Source organism: Boleophthalmus pectinirostris, unplaced genomic scaffold (genome assembly GCF_026225935.1).
Source record: "Boleophthalmus pectinirostris isolate CB_2022bp ecotype Guang Dong unplaced genomic scaffold, ASM2622593v1 HiC_scaffold_9, whole genome shotgun sequence".
NCBI classification, from domain to species: Eukaryota; Metazoa; Chordata; class Actinopteri; order Gobiiformes; family Gobiidae; genus Boleophthalmus; species Boleophthalmus pectinirostris.
The window spans coordinates 38,466,069-38,483,568 of NW_026571541.1; the positions used below are offsets into that span (position 1 = coordinate 38,466,069).

The 17,500-nt window shown below is 50.1% G+C and overlaps 1 protein-coding gene across 1 annotated transcript in view; it reads right to left on the minus strand.

Annotated features, from left to right (window-relative positions):
• The window catches only part of LOC129412625 (latent-transforming growth factor beta-binding protein 4-like), a 112,736-nt gene that overhangs the window by 50,496 nt on the left and 44,740 nt on the right, over positions 1 to 17,500 (minus strand). The window contains 4 exon segments of the mRNA XM_055166727.1: positions 8,176 to 8,278; positions 9,398 to 9,541; positions 10,674 to 10,750; positions 12,350 to 12,604. Coding sequence (XP_055022702.1) covers positions 8,176 to 8,278; positions 9,398 to 9,541; positions 10,674 to 10,750; positions 12,350 to 12,604 — 579 coding nt within the window.

Sequence of the window (17,500 nt, forward strand, 5' to 3'; positions counted from 1 at the left end):
ACACACACACATAGACACACACACACACACTGACAGCGGTGTGAGGTGTGTGTGTGAAGCGTCGCACGTGTTTCGCTCGTCTTAAGATAAACAACAGAAACAGAAGCAGCTATAAAACTCGTCGGAGCCTTGAGCCGAGAGCTCGACTCATAAACACGATCAACAACACATGTTTGATCAGAACGAATCTGACGCCACAACACGCTGACCTCATCCTCCACCACCAACACACGCCTTCAAAATAAAACTAAACATGAGAGCACCAAAACACACGCCTTCAAAATAAAACTAAACATGAGAACACCAAAACAACTACCACTTCAAAATAAAACTAAACATGAGAACACCAAAACACACGCCTTCAAAATAAAACTAAACATGAGAACACCAAAACAAACACATGCCTTCAAAATAAAACTAAACATGAGAGCACCAAAACACACAACATGCCTTCAAAATAATAAAACTAAACATGAGAGCACCAAAAACACACGCCTTCAAAATAAAACTAAACATTTCAAAATAAAACTAAACATGAGAACATTCAAAAACAACACAAAACACACGCCTTCAAAATAAAACTAAAACATGAGAACAAAATGAGAACACCAAAAACACACGCCTTCAAAATAAAAACTAAACATGAGAACACCAAAACACAAAATAAAACTAAACAACAAACAAACATGAGAGCACCAAAATAAAATAAAACTAAACATCCATCCATCCATTTTCGTCGGGGCCGGGTCGCGGGGCAGCAGTCTAAGCAGGGACTCCCAGACTTCCTTCACCCCCAGACACGTCCTCCAGCTCCTCCAGGGGGAACCCCAGGTGTTCCCAGGCCAGTCCAGAGACATAGTCCCTCCAGTGTGTCCTGGGTCTTCCCCGGGGCCTCCTCCCGGTGGGACATGCCCGGAACACCTCCCGAGGGAGACGCCCAGGAGGCATCCGGAACAGATGCCCGAGCCTCAACTGGCTCCTCTCCACGTGGAGGAGCAGCGGCTCTACTCCGAGCTCCTCCCGTGTGACTGAGCTCCTCACCCTGTCTCTAAGGGAGCGCCCAGCCACCCTGCGGAGGAAACTCATTTCGAGCGCTTGTATCTGTGATCTCGTCCTTTTCGGTCACTACCCAGAGCTTGACAGACATAGGTGAGAGTAGGAACGAAGACTGACCGGTAAATCGAGAGCTTCACCTTTCGACTCAGCTCCTCTTCACCACAACGACCGATACAGCGACCGCATCACTGCCGAAGCTGCACCGATCCGCCTGTCAATCTCACGTTCCGTCCTTCCCTCACTCGTGAACAAGACCCCGAGATACTTGAACTCCTCCACTTGAGGCAAAGACTCCCACCCACCCGGAGAGGGCAAGCCACCTTTTTCCGGTCGAGAACCATGGCCTCAGACTTAGAAGAGCTGATCCTTCATCCCAGCCGCTTCACACTCGGCTGCAAACCGCCCCAGTGCTGCAGGTCCTGGTTCGATGAAGCCAACAGGACAACATCATCCGCAAACAGCAGAGATGAAATCCTGTGGTCCCCAAACCGGACCCCCTCCGGCCCCTGACTGCGCCTAGAAATTCTGTCCATAAATACAATGAACAGAACCGGTGACAAAGGGCAGCCCTGGCGGAGTCCAACATGCACCGGGAACAGGTCTGACTTACTGCCGGCAATGCGAACACAGCTCCTGCTCCGGTCATACAGGGACCGGACAGCCCTTAGCAAAGGGCCCCGGACCCCAGACTCCCAGAGCACCCCCCAGGACACCACGAGGGACACGGTCGAATGCCTTCTCCAGATCCACAAAACACATGTGGACTGGTTGGGCAAACTCCCATGAACCTCGAGCACCGATGGAGAGTGTAGAGCTGGTCCAGTGTTCCACGACCAGGACGAAAACCACACTGCTCCTCCTGAATCCGAGGTTCGACTATCGGCCGGATTCTCCTCTCCAGTCCCTGGCATAGACCTTACCGGGAAGGCTGAGAAGTGTGATCCCCTATAGTTGGAACACACCCTCCGGTCCCCCTTCTTATACAGAGGGACCACCACCCCGGTTTGCCAGTCCAGAGGTACTGTCCCCGACCGCCACGCGATGTTGAAGAGGCGTGTCAGCCAAGACCCACAACATCCAGAGACTTAAGGTACTCAGGACGGATCTCATCCAACCCCGGAGCCTTGCCACCAAGGAGCTTGCCAACCACCTCAGTGACTTCAGCCAGGGTGATGGATGAGTCCGCCTCCGAGTCCCCAGCCTCGGCCTCCTCCTCGGAGGACGTGACGGTGGGATTGAGGAGATCCTCAAAGTATTCCTTCCACCGCCGGACAACGTCCCCAGTCGAGGTCAGCAGCTCTCCCCCCGCACTGTAAACAGTGTTGGTGAAGAACTGCTTCCCCCTCCTGAGGCGCCGGACGGTTTGCCAGAATCTCTTTGAGGCGTCCGATAGTCCTTCTCCATGGCCTCCCCCGAACTCCTCCCAGCTCCGAGTTTTTGCCTCCGCGACCACACGGGCTGCAGCACGCTTGGCCCGCCGGTACCTGTCAGCTGCTTCAGGAGTCCCCCGAGCCAGCAAGGCCCGATAGGACTCCTTCTTCAGCTTGACAGCATCCCTTACTTCCGGTGTCCACCACCGGGTTCTGGGGTTGCCGCCGCGACAGGCACCACAGACCTTACGCCCACAGCTCCGAGCAGCTGCATTGACAATAGAGGCCCGAGAATGAAGCCCACTCGGACTCCATATCTCCAGCCTCCCCCGGAATCTGGGAGAAGTCCTCCCGGAGGTGCGAGTTGAAGGTCCCTCTGACAGAGGCTCCGCCAGACGTTCCCAACAGACCCTCACTACACGCTTGGGCCTGCCAGGTCTTTCCGGCTTCCTCCTCCGCCAGCGAACCCAACTCACGACCAGGTGGTGATCAGTTGACAGCTCAGCCCCTCTCTTCACCCGAGTGTCCAAGACACGCGGCCGGAGATCAGATGACACGACTACAAAGTCGATCATCGACCTCCGGCCTAGGGTGTCCTGGTGCCACGTGCACTTATGGACACCCTTGTGCTCGAACATGGTGTTTGTTATGGACAAACTTGACTAGCACAGAAGTCCAATAACAAAACACCACTCGGGTTCAGATCGGGGAGGCCGTTCCTCCCAATCACCCCTCTCCAAGTGTCACTGTCGTTGCCCACGTGGGCGTTGAAGTCCCCCAGGAGAACAACGGAGTCCCCGGTCGGTGCACTGTCTAGTACCCCTCCAAGGACTCCAAGAAGGCCGGGTACTCTGCACTGCTGTTCGGCCCGTAGGCCGACACCACAGTGAGAGACCTGTCCCCGACCCGAAGGCGCAGGACACCGACCTCTCGTTCACCGGGGTGAACTCCAACACACAGCGACTGAGCTGTGGGGCAATGAGCCACACCAGCCGCCGCCGCTCCCCGCGGCCAACGCCAGAGAAATGGAGAGTCAGCCCTCTCAAGGAGTTGGGTTCCAGAGCCCAAACTGTGCGTGGAGGGTGAGGCCGACTATATTCTAGTCGGTAAGCTCAACCTCCCGCACAAGCTCAGGCTCCTTTCCCCCAGCGAGGTGACATTCCATGTCCCAGAGCTATCTCCATGTCCGGAGATCCGGTCGCCGAGGCCCCCGCCGTCACTGCTGCCCAGATCTCTCTGCACCGGCCCCAAAACTACAACATGAGAACACCAAAACAACGCCTTCAAAATAAAACTAAACATGAGAACACCAAAACACACGCCTTCAAATAAAATAAAACATGAGAGCACAAAACACACGCCTTCAAAATAAAACTAAACACCCACAAATACTAAACATGAGAGCACCAAAACACACGCCTTCAAAATAAAACTAAACATGAGAGCACCAAAACACACGCCTTCAAAATAAAACTAAACATGAGAACACCAAAACACACGCCTTCAAAATAAAACTAAACATGAGAACACCAAAACACACGCCTTCAAAATAAAACTAAACATGAGAGCACCAAAACACACGCCTTCAAAATAAAACTAAACATGAGAACACCAAAACACACGCCTTCAAAATAAAACTAAACATGAGAACGCAAAAACACACGCCTTCAAAATAAACTAACATAAGAAACCACAAAATAAAACTAAACATGAGAAACAAAACACACGCCTTCAAAATAAAAACTAAACATGAGAACCAAAACACACGCCTTCAAAATAAAACTAAACATGAGAACACCAAAACAACTAAAATAAACAAAAACATAAGAACAAACAAAACACAACACACGCACTTCAAAATAAAACTAAACATAAGAACACCAAAACACACGCCTTCAAAATAAAACTAAACATAAGAAACAAAACAACTACGACTTCAAAATAAAACTAAACATAAGAACACCAAAACAACTACGCCTTCAAAATAAAACTAAACATAAGAACACAAAAACACACGCCTTCAAAATAAAACTAAACATAAGAACACCAAAACCACTACGACTTCAAAATAAAACAAACAAAGACACCAACACTACGCCTCAAAAATAAAACTAAACATAAGAACACCAAAACAACTACGACTTCAAAATAAAACTAAACATAAGAACACCAAAACAACTACGACTTCAAAATAAAACTAAACATAAGAACATGAAAAAAACAACACTTTCAAAATAAAACTAAACACATTAAAAAAACATATAAATTTCAGTTTTCGATTTTGTGTTTAAATGAAAAATGGAAAAAACGGGTAACGGACTAAACCAGGACTAAAACAGGACTAAAAAAGGACTAAAACAGGTCTGAGACCAGACAGGAACCAGACCAGGACCAGACCAGTCCTGGTTTAGTCCGTTTTCCGTTTTTTCCATTTTTCATTTAAACACAAAAAAATTTTAAAAAAAAATCATTATCTCTTTTTTTGTTTTTTTTGTTGTTGTTTTTTTGAGACAAATAATGAAGAAAATTGTTGTTTTTTTTATTTTCTTATTTCTGGTTTTATTTTGAAAAGCGAATAAACGCCTGACACGCAGATTTATCGTCCACACGGCGCTTTATTGTGAAATCTCCAAAAGGTAAACACACAAAAGCTGGACCTGGACTCGGTGAATTACAACACGAGTCTGTAAAAACCAAACGCTCTTCGTGTGCGCTGGCCCCGTGTGCGCTGGCCCCGTGTGCGCTGGCCCCGTGTGCGCTGGCCCCGTGTGCGCTGGCCCCGTGTGCGCTGGCCCCGTGTGCGCTGGCCCCCGTGTGCGCTGGCCCCGTGTGCGCTGGCCCCGTGTGCGCTGGCCCCGTGTGCGCTGGCCCCGTGTGTGTGAAATGTGATTAGACCGGAGAATGTGGTGAAGTCATCTGAAAGTCAAAGCGCTTTCACACACGCTCACTCCGTTTGTCGTTTTGGTGCGTTTTTCACTCCCTCCAGAGCCGCAGCCGCCCTGGGACAGACGGGCAGAACACAGGACGGCCGGCAAAATATCGAAACTCTGATCATAATCGATACTAAAACTAGAATCAGGACTAGAGCCTCATTTTTCACAGGAATCGATACTAAAAGAGACAGACTGACAGAACAGAGCCAGGACTAAACCAGGACTGAACCAGGTCTAAACCAGGCCTAAACTAGGTCTAAACTGGGACTAAACTAGGTCTAAACCAGGTCTAAACTAGGACTAAACCAGGACTAAACCAGGACTGAACCAGGTCTAAACCAGGACTGAACCAGGACTGAACCAGGTCTAAACTAGGTCTAAACTGGGACTAAACTAGGTCTAAACCAGGTCTAAACTAGGACTAAACTAGGTCAAAACTAAACCAGGTCTAAAGGTCCAAGAAACTCCAAACTAGGACTAAACCAGGCCTAAACTAGGACTAAACTAGGACTGAACCAGGTCTAAACCGGGGCTAAACCAGGTCTAAACTTGGACTAAACCAGGACTAATCCAGGTCAAAACGAGGTCTAAACTAAGACTAAACCGGGAATAAACCATGTCTACACCAGGACTAAACTTGGACTAAACCAGGACCAATGGTAGAATTACAGTATTTAAGACGACATTAGTTTTGTCAAAAGTATCGAAAACCAAATCCTCATCGATACTAAACAAGAATCGAAAAACGAGATCCTCTTTTTCTGCAGGTCTGGATCGAAAAAAAGTCCCACTGACAGAACAGAGACAATTCACACAATTCACACAATTCACACAATTCACACAATTCACATTCACACAACACATTCACACAGACATACACACAGCACATTCACACAGGACATTCACACAGCACATTCACACAACACATTCACACAGGACATTCACACAACACATGCACACAACACATTCACAAGGCACATTCACACAGAACATTCACACAACAACACATGCACACAGCACATTCACACAGCACATTCACACAACACATGCACACACACATTCACACAGGACATACACACAGCACATTCACACAGCACATTCACAGCACATTCACACAGCACATTCACACAACACATTCACACAGCACACAACAGCACACAGCACATTCACACAGCACATTCACACAACACATACACACAGCACATTCACACAGCACATTCACACGGCACATTCACACAACACATTCACACAGGACATTCACACAGCACATGCACACAGCACATTCACACAGTGTGTCAGGATGTTATCAGTGTGTCAGGGTGTGAGCAGTGTGTTGGGGGGGTCTGTAGTGTGTCGGGGGTGTTAGTAATGTGTCGGGTGTTATCAGTGTGTTGGAGGTGTTAGTAGTGTGTCGGGGTGTTAGTAGTGTGTCGGGGGTGTTAGTACTGTGCCGGGGTGTTATCAGTGTGTCGGGGTGTTAATAGTGTGTCGGGTGTTACCTGTGCGGTTCAGGTGTTAGTAGTGTGTCGGGGGTGTTAGGAGTGTGTCGGGTGTTAGCAGTGTGTCGGGGTGTTAGTAGTGTGTCGGGGGTGTTAGTAGTGTGTCGGGGTGTTAGTAGTGTGTCGGGTGTTACCTGTGCGGTTGGGGTGTTATCAGTGTGTCGGGGGTGTTAGTAGTGTGTCGGGGTGTTAGTAGTGTGTCGGGGTGTTAGTAGTGTGTCGAGGTGTTGGTAGTGTTTCGGGGTGTTAGTAGTGTGTCGGGGGGGTTCGTAGTGTGTCGGGGTGTTAGTAGTGTGTCGGGGTGTTAGTAGTGTGTCGGGGTGTTAGTAGTGTGTCAGGGTGTTAGTAGTGTGTCGAGGTGTTGGTAGTGTGTCAGGGTGTTAGTAGTGTGTCAGGGGTGTTATCAGTGTGTCGGGGTGTTAGTAGTGTGTCAGGGTGTTATCAGTGTGTCGGGGGTGTTCGTAGTGTGTCGGGGTGTTATCAGTGTGTCAGGTGTTACCTGTGCGGTTGGGGTGTTAGTAGTGTGTCAGGGTGTTAGTTGTGTCGGGGTGTTAGTAGTGTGTCGGGGGGTGTTAGTAGTGTGTCGGGGGTGTTCGTAGTGTGTCGGGGGTTAGTAGTGTGTCGGGGTGTTCGTAGTGTGTCGGGGTTAGTCAGTGTGTCGGGGTGTTAGTAGTGTGTCGGGGTGTTTAGTAGTTGTGTCGGGGTGTTAGTAGTGTGGGTGTTCGTAGTGTGTCGGGGTGTTAGTAGTGTGTCAGGGTGTTAGTAGTGTGTCGGTGTTTAGGTGTGGGTTTAGTAGTGTGTCAGGGTGTTAGTAGTGTGTCAGGGGTGTTAGTAGTGTGTCGGGGTGTTAGTAGTGTGTCAGGGTGTTATCAGTGTGTCGGGGTGTTCGTAGTGTGTCGGGGTGTTATCAGGTGTGTCAGGTGTTACCTGTGCGGTTGGGGTGTTAGTAGTGTGTCAGGGTGTTAGTAGTGTGTCGGGGTGTTAGTAGTGTGTCGGGGGGGTTTCGTAGTTGTCGGGGGGGTTCGTGTGTCGGGGGTGTCGTAGTGTGTCGGGTGTTAGTAGTGTGTCGGGGGTGTTATCAGTGTGTCGGGGGTGTTCGTAGTGTGTGGGTCAGTGTGTCAGGGTGTTATCAGTGTGTCGGGGTGTTCGTAGTGTGTCGGGGTGTTATCAGTGTGTCGGGGTGTTATCAGTGTGTCGGGGTTAGTAGTGTGTCGGGGTGTTCGTAGTGTGTCGGGGGTGTTAGAGTGTGTCGGGGTGTTATCAGTGTGTCGGGGGGTTCGTAGTGTGTCGGGGTGTTATCAGTGTGTCGGGTGTTACCTGTGCGGTCGGGGCACAGCTCACAGTCGTTGATGCCCCAGGCTTTCCCGATGCCCCTGCAGCACGTCTCTCTGCTCCGGAGCCCAGGGAGAGGAGAACTGCACTACACACACACAGGGAGGGCATCTGACACAATCTGACACACACACACACACACACACACACACACACACAGGGAGGGCATCTGACACAATCTGACACACACACACACACACACAGGGAGGGCATCTGACACAATCTGACACACACACACACACAGGGAGGGCATCTGACACAATCTGACACACACACACACACAGGAGGGCACACAACAATCTGACACACACACACACACAGGGAGGGCATCTGACACAATCTGACACACACACACACACACAGGGAGGGCACTGACACAATCTGACACACACAACCACACACGGGAGGGCATCTGACACACACACACACACATCTGACACACTGACACACACACACACACACACACACACAGGGAGGGCATCTGACACAATCTGACACACACACACACACACAGGGCATCTGACACAATCTGACACACACACACACACACAGGGAGGGCATCTGACACAATCTGACACACACACACACACACACACGGGGAGGGCATCTGACACAATCTGACACACACACACACACACAGGGAGGGCATCTGACACAATCTGACACACACACACACACACAGGGAGGGCATCTGACACACAGGAAGGGCACCTGACACACACGGGGAGGGGACCTGACACACACGAGAGGGCACCTGACACACACGGGGAGGGACCTGACACACACGGAGAGGGCACCTGGGAGGGCACCTGACACGGGGACCTGACACACACGGGGAGGGCACCTGACACACACGGGGAGGGCACCTGACACACACGGGGAGGGACCTGACACACGGGGAGGGCACCTGACACACACGGGGAGGGCACCTGACACACACGGGGAGGGGACCTGACACACGGGGAGGGCACCTGACACACACGGGGAGGGCACCTGACACACGGGGAGGCACCTGACACACACGGGGAGGGCACTGGCACACGGGGAGGGCACCTGACACACACGGGGAGGCACCTGACACACACGGGGAGGGCACCTGGCACACACGGGGAGGGGACCTGGCACACGGGGAGGGCACCTGGCACACGGGGAGGGGACCTGGCACACGGGGAGGGCACCTGACACACGGGGAGGGCATCTGGCTCACCTGGCCCTGCTGGACTTCTCTGAAGCAGTACTTGAATCCTGATTGGTGGGTGTAAGTCCCGCCCCCTGAGACGGTCTGAGCCTGGACGCCCCTGGACACCGGCGCCGGAAACCCCGCTGACCCCGACGTGACCCCCGAGCGCACCTGTGACATCATCACGCCACTCAGTGACATCATCACGTCAGTGACATCATCAGAGCACCCACAGGTCACCCTGAACCAGGACTAAACCAGGACTAAACCAGGACTGAACCAGGACTAAACCAGGACTAAACCAGGACTAAACCAGGACTAAACCAGACTAAACCAGGACTAAACCAGGACCCAGGACTAAACCAGGACTGAACCAGGACTAAACCAGGACTAAACCAGGACTAAAACCAGGACTAAACAGGACTAAACCAGGAAACCAGGACTAAACCAGGACTAAACCAGGACTAACCAGGACTAAACCAGGACTAAACCAGGACTAAACCAGGACTAAACCAGGACTAAAACCAGGACTAAACCAGGTAAACCAGGACTAAACCAGGACTAAACCAGAGACTAAACCAGGACTAAACCAGGACTAAACCAGGACTGAACCAGGACTAAACCAAGACTAAACCAAGACTAAACCAGGACTAAAAAAGGACTAAACCAAAACTAAACCAGGACTAAACCAAGACTAAACCAAGACTAAACCAGGACTAAAAAAGGACTAAACCAGAACTAAACCAGGACTAAACCAGGACTAAACAGGACTAAAACAGGACTAAACCAGGATTAAACCAGGTCTAAACCAGGTCTAAACCAGGACTGAACCAGGACTAAACCGAGTCTAAACCAGGACTAAACCGGGACTGTTCCGGGACTGAACCGGGACTAAACCAGATCTAAACCAGGACTAAACCAGGACTAAACCAGGACTAAACCGGGACTGTTCTGGGACTGAACCGGGACTAAACCAGATCTAAACCGGGTCTAAACCGGGTCTAAACCAGGACTAAACCAGATCTAAACCAGGACTAAACCGGGACTAAACAAGGACTAAACCAGAACTGAACCAGGACTGAACCGGGTCTAAACTGGGTCTAAACCAGGACTAAACCAGGACTAAACCAGATCTAAACCAGGACTAAACCGGGACTAAACCGGGACTAAACAGGGACTAAACCAGGACTAAACCGGGTCTAAACCAGGACTAAACCAGGACAGAACCGGGACTGAACCAGGACTAAACCAGAACTAAACCAGGACTAAACCAGGTCTAATCCAGTAAAACCCAGTGTTTCACCTTGAGGACCTGGTGCACTTTGACGCTGGCCTCTGGGGGGTGCTGGACTCTCACCTTCACCATGGGAGGACTGGGAGCTGCACACAGAAGAAGAGTCAGGGCGCGTTCACACCCACAGCTCCGTTATTTGGTCCACACCAGGAAATAAAATCGTTTTTCTGTATCCTAGTCTCCGGTGTTTTCCTTTCACACCTGCAAACCCAATCTGCTCTCGACGTCCGAGCGGGATTCAGTTTTCAGTCCTGCTCCTGCCGCAAGTCCCACAGGATGACGACGTTCTCTTTCTTAAGCTCTAAACACCGAGAAGGGGGAAGGAATTGTCTAAAATGGGCGCGAGATTAGACCATGTCCGCAAATTTAGGCTGATTAAAATGTTTTTATTAACGCCAAATACTTTTTTTTAAACATGTGTGGACTCCCCTTGTTCGAACCCTGAGTCAGTTCGTAACAGTCGGGTCCTTCAGGGCTCTAGTCTGCACTTGTGGAGATGAAGGAGGAAGGACTTGAGGTGTGTTTGAAGTGTTGATGATTCGTGTGTCTGCAGGTCACATTTGTTCTCGCAGCTGTGTTCTTCATCGACACACGAGCCGAGTGACACCGCTGAGAGTTGTTTGTCTGTTTCAGTTCAGGTTGAGCCCAGACTCTCTGACAGGGCTGACAGGTGCTCCACACCGGACACAAGGGCCAAATGTGAGAGACACTGAACCCCCCGTCTATCCCCGGAGGGAGAGGGGAGTTGGGTTCCTGTGGGTGTCAGTGCCCACCCCTGTAGACTGTCAGGTGACCCTGTGGGTTAAAACACTGGCACTGCGCTCCACAGGGCAAAGAGCAGCCGTCGCCTGATCGCGCTTTACAGACTCCCTGCTGCACAGGCTCAGGGTCCTGTCCGTCCAGACGTCCTCGAGGGCTTGAAGTCCCACGTTTGGCCTCAGGTTGAGGTTCGATCTGTGTCTTTGTCACAAACTGTAGGATGGAATAGTTGGTTTGGACCATGGATCTATGAAATATCTGGACGTGTTTCTGTTTGTTTCTTCCTCCAGTTGATGTAGAGACTCTCACTGAGCTGAGAGGAGTTTTCTCACAGAGGCAAAATAATCACAAACTGCTCGTCCTTCAGTTGTCTTAAAAAACACTTTATAACCATTCCTCTGGCTCTGCTCCTCTCGCTCTGATTGGTCAAAACGATCACATGATACACAGACCACACTCTCGTGTGTCGCCGTGTGTCTGCGGGAGAAAAGACTCTACTGCACCTGCTCAGTCGGCCCAGAACCACAGAAGAACCTCACCGGGCTAAAGGAGAATCTGGAGTCATGAGACACTGAGCTCGGCCCACTGACTTGACTGGATGGACATTTTGAAACCCGCGGGCTTGGTCTGGAGCTTCTGTCTGTGGTTTGGACCTGAGTTGGCGTCTCTCCAGAGGGACCGACTAGAGTTTGGCATCTGGTGTGGAGTCGAGTGAACTGAGACCACCTTTTGTGTGACGTCTCGGTCTGTTTGAGTTAGAGCAGATCTGAGTGCGACTGAAGCTTTCACACAAACCGAAACCAAAAAACAACAACAAAACCAACCAAAAACCACCAAAAACCACCAAAAACCACCCAGCTCAGAGCTTCTGGAGCTAATGGAACGTCTGGAGACAGAACCTGGGTCTGGGAGGGCATCTGACTCACCTCCGGCGCTCTGAGTCTCCTGCTTTGGTCCGAGGGGCAGGACAAACTCGGAGCGCGTGAGATTGGCTGAGAGCAGAGAGGAGGGCGGGCTGTGATTGGAGGAGGCGTCGTGGTGGGCGGGGCCGGTGGACGGTGCGTTCGAGGATCCCGGGGGAACCGGGATTTGGCAGAATTTCCCGGTGAAGTTTGGTGGGCACAGACAGCGGTCCTTCTGCAGACACACCCCCCCGTTCTTACACAGCAGCGGGCACAGGTCTGGAAACACACAAACACACAACACACACACACACACACACACACACACACACACACACACACACACACACACACACACACACACACAACACACACACACACACACACACACACACACACACACACACACACACACACACACACACACACACACACACACACACACACACACACACACAAAAACACTTTCAGAAAACTCACATTTACACAAAAAAGAGAAAATTACATCAACAAAACTGAAAAACAAGAAACTGTTTTATTAACCAAAAGTCCCACGTCACACAGACGTGACTCTGTGAGTTTTAAGACGAGTTCTAATGTCTTTAACTTCTTGGTTCTAATGTCGTTCCTCCTCAAAAACAAACCTGCACTTGTGTTTTGTTTCAGAATCTGTGTGTCGTTCGTTCATTTGTTTTTCCAAATAAAATGAAAAATAAGAAAACAAAAAAACAACAGTTTTCTTCATTATTTGTCTCCAAAACAAAAATGAAAAAACAGATAATGATTCATGTTTTCAGTTTTCGGTTTTGTGTTTAAATGAAAAATGGGGGGAAAAAAACAGACTGAACCAGGACTAAACCATTTTCAGTCCTGGTCTGGTCCCAGTTTGAGTCCCAGTCTGAGTCCCAGCCTCGGTCCCGGCCTCGGTTCTGGTCTCGGTCCGGTCCCGGTCTGGTTTCAGTCTCAGTCCCGGTCTCAGTGCTGGTCTGGTTTCAGTCTCAGCTCTGGTCTGAGTCCCAGACTGGTCAAGGTCTTGGTGCCAGTCTCGGTCCCGGTCTGGTCCCGGTCTCAGTCCCGGTCTGGTCCCGGTCTCAGTCCCGGTCTGGTCCCTGTCTCAGTCCCAGTCTCGGTCCCGGTCTCGGTCCTGATCTCAGTCCCAGTCTCGGTCCCGGTCTCGGTCCTGATCTCAGTCCCAGTCTCGGTCCCGGTCCCGGTCCTGATCTCAGTCCCGGTCTCAGTCCCGGTCTGGTCCCTGTCTCAGTCCCGGTCTCAGTCCCGGTCTGGTCCCTGTCTCAGTCCCAGTCTCGGTCCCGGTCTCGGTCCTGATCTCAGTCCCGGTCTCAGTCCCGGTCTCAGTCCTGGTCTCAGTCCGGTCTCGGTCCTGGTCTCAGTCCCGGTTTCAGTCTCAGTCCCGGTCTCAGTCTGGTCTGAGTCCCTGGTCTCAGTCTGGTCTCAGTCCCGGTCTCAGTCCGGTCTCAGTCTCAGTCTCAGTCTCGGTCTCAGTCCCGGTCTCAGTCCCGTCTCAGTCCGGTCTCAGTCCGGTCTCAGTCTCGGTCTCAGTCCCGGTCTCCAGTCCGTCTCAGTCTCGGTCTCAGTCTCGGTCTCAGTCCCGGTCTCAGTCCCGGTCTCAGTCCCGGTCTCAGTCCCGGTCTCAGTCCCGGTCTCAGTCTCTCAGTCTCTCAGTCCCGTCTCAGTCCCGGTCTCAGTCCCGTCTCAGTCCCGGTCTCAGTCTCGGTCTCAGTCCCAGTCTCAGTCTCAGTCTCAGTCCCGGTCTCAGTCCCGGTCTCAGTCCCGGTCTCAGGTCTCAGTCCCGTCTCAGTCCGGTCGGTCTCTCAGTCCCGGTCTCAGTCGGTCTCAGTCCCGGTCTGAGTCCCGGTCTCAGTCCCGGTCTCAGTCTCGGTCTCAGTTCTCGTCTCAGTCCGGTCTCAGTCCCGGTCTCTGATTGGTCGACACGACGCGTCCGACACAAAAAGTTCCGCATTTTCGACTTCTGACGCCGACGCCCCAGACCCGCGTCCACATCGACTTTACGTTTAAACTGGACGATCTGAACAAACTTTTACACAAAATAACTGAGTAAAATCTACGTAAAAATACTCTGGGCGATATATCGATACAGCAGCACACGATATCGATCTTATATTTTTTGAGTTCGAGTTTTTAGAGTTTAAAGTTAAAGATTTAGACAAAAATGAGTGAAACAAACACAAAAAGTGGAGCTCCGTTTGTGACGAGGAAACGACATCAGAGCTCTGAGACTTAAAGGTTGGATAGAGGATTTTTTTGTTTTGTTTCAAATTGTCAGTGAAAGTTTAAAATAGCATTACAGAGACGTAGCAGCTTTGTAATTATGATGACCAAAAAAAAAAGAATGAAAATCTATCAACTGTGGACGTGTTGAGGCCAAATAAACATCAGCCAATAGAAAACGAGGCTTCCTCTCTTTCTATTGGTTGTTAGGTCGTCAATCAAACTCCCTATGTTTCTAGTGTAACTGACTCGCCGGCGCGCAGGGATTATGTGGTTTACACAGCGGTTCTTAGAGGCTTTTTCAAACTGTAGCTTCCTCGTAGTTCACACAAAGTTTGGCGCGACGGCGGACGAGAATCCACGACCAGTTCGCCGCAAAAGAAAGTCTGTTTTTGAGGTCGCTGAAAGAAGGAAAGAAGAAGGGGAAAAGGAGCGAAGCCAAACTGAGGTGATTCTTGGAGATCTCTTCCAGCGATGGCGCAACTGAAGCAGACGAAGGGTCTAAAAACTGATGCGTCGGTCGCTAAAATATTTCTACACAGGTCATTTCAACAGTAATTCTGAACGCGCACTGGATGTAAACAAGTGTGATTTCTAGAGTAAAGAGGCGGGAGGAGATGTTTCTACTGAGGCTGTGGAGGAGGAAGGTGGTGTCACACATGCACAACATTTGAAAAAGAACTGTCGCTGTATTTCTTTTCCCTTAAAAAAATCCTCTATACAACCTTTAAAGGTAAACATCTCCTCCATCTGACTCTAGAAATCACGCTTGTTTCCATCCAGTGCGCGTTCACAACTACTGTTGAAGTGACCTGTCAGTTTTTAGATCCTTCGTCTGCTTCATTCGCTCCGTCGCTGGAAGGAATCTCCAAGAATCACCTCAGTTTGTCTTCGCTCCTTTTCCCCTTCTCTTCGTCTTTCAGCGACCTCAAAAACGGACTTTCTTTTGCGGCGAACTGGTCGTGGATTCTCGTCCGCCGTCGCGACAAACTTTGTGCGAACTGCGAGGAAGCTACAGTTTAGAAAAATCCTCTAAGAACCGCTGCATAAACCACGTAATCCCTGCGCGCCGGCGAGTCAGTTAAGGGTCGTTCACACCAAAGCGTCAAATCGTCCACTTTCAATGTAAAGTCGATGTGGACGCGCGACTAGAGCGTCCAAGGCGTCAGCGTCAAGAAGTTGAAAATGCTGAACTGTCAACCAATCAGGGACGAGTATCCAGAGACGCAGCGACGTTATTATCAGGAAGAAAAACCCGAGAACCAGAACGAGAACCACAAACATGAGCCGATCGTGAGGAATACACCAGGACTAAACCAGGACTAGATCGGGACTAAACCAGGACTAGACCGAGACTAGACCGAGACTAGACTGAGACTAGACCGAGACTAGACTGAGACTAGACCGAGACTAGACTGAGACTAGACTGAGACTAGACCGAGACTAGACGAGACTAGACTGAGACTAGACCGAGACTAGACCGAGACTAGACTGAGACTAGACCGAGACTAGACTGAGACTAGACCGAGACTAGAGAGACTAGACTGAGACTAGACCTAGACTGAGACTAGACCGAGACTAGACTAGACTGAGACTAGACCGAGACTAGACTGGGACCAGACCGGGACTACACCGACACTAGACCGGGACTAAACAAGAACTAGACCCTGAATAGACCGAGATTAAACCACGACTAGACCGGGACTAGACCGGTATTAGACCGGACTAGACTGGTATTAGACCAGGACTAGACCGGTATTAGACCAGGACTAGACCGGTATTAGACCTGGACTAGACCGGGACTGATCCAGTGTCATTAGCGGACTATAAATATATATACTCCCCAGTCGACGACCCGATCTCCTCCACTGATGTTTTATGTCATAAAAACACTCAATCAGTCTGGTCTGACATTGTTTCGGGAAAAGTCCAGGACCGGGCTCTTGTTTCCAGGGCAACGGACACGCGTCAAGTATTTTTGTCCCGTTCGTCCACGGCGTCAAAGACTCGAGCGTCGGGGGCGTCTGAACTCAAATGCAAAGGCTCCAAAGAGACGTCAAAGCGTTTTTTGATGCTTTGGTGTGAACGAACCTTTACACTAGAAACGCAGGAAATTTGATTGACAACCTAACAGCCAATAGAAAATGAGGTAGCCTTGTTTTCTATTGGCTGATGTTTATCAGGCCTCACTACGTCCACAGTTGATGGATTTTCATTCTTTTTTTTTTTTTTTTGGTCATCTTAATTACAAAGCTGCTGTGTCTCTGTAATGGTGTTTTAAACTTTCACTGACAATTTGAAACTAAAAAAAATAAAAAATCTTCCATACAACCTTTAAAGCTCACAGAGTCACTTTTGTGTGTGACAGGAGTTTTATTCATTCCGGGAAAAGTCTCCGCAGAGTTTGGACGCGTGAAGATCGATCGATGTAAAAACAAAAGTGACTTCAGCGGAGCCCAGACTAAACAAACACCTGGAAAATGAACTCACAGCAAAATGTGTCATGAGAAAAACCCACGAGTCTTTCACAGCACGTTTACAGTTTACGCTTCGAGTCGCTCCCCCCCAGAGCCTTGCCCAAGGACACGCAGACACCGGGCACAGCTGGAACCTTCAGGAACCTTCAGGATCGGTTTGACCTTTGACCTCCGGCTCAGGGTCACTGGGGTTTGGAGTTTGTTGCCAAAATGAAAAAACTGATAATGAAACGATTTTTCAGATTTTGTGTTTAAATGAAAAATGGAAAAAACGGAAAACAGACTGAACCAGAATTAAACCAGGACTAAAACAGGACTAAACCAGGACTGAACCAGGACTGAACCAGGACTGAACCAGGACTGAACAAGGACTAAACTGTTTTCAGTCCCGGTCTGGTCCCAGTCTAAGTCCTGGTCTCAGTCCCAGTCTCAATCATGGTCTGGTCCT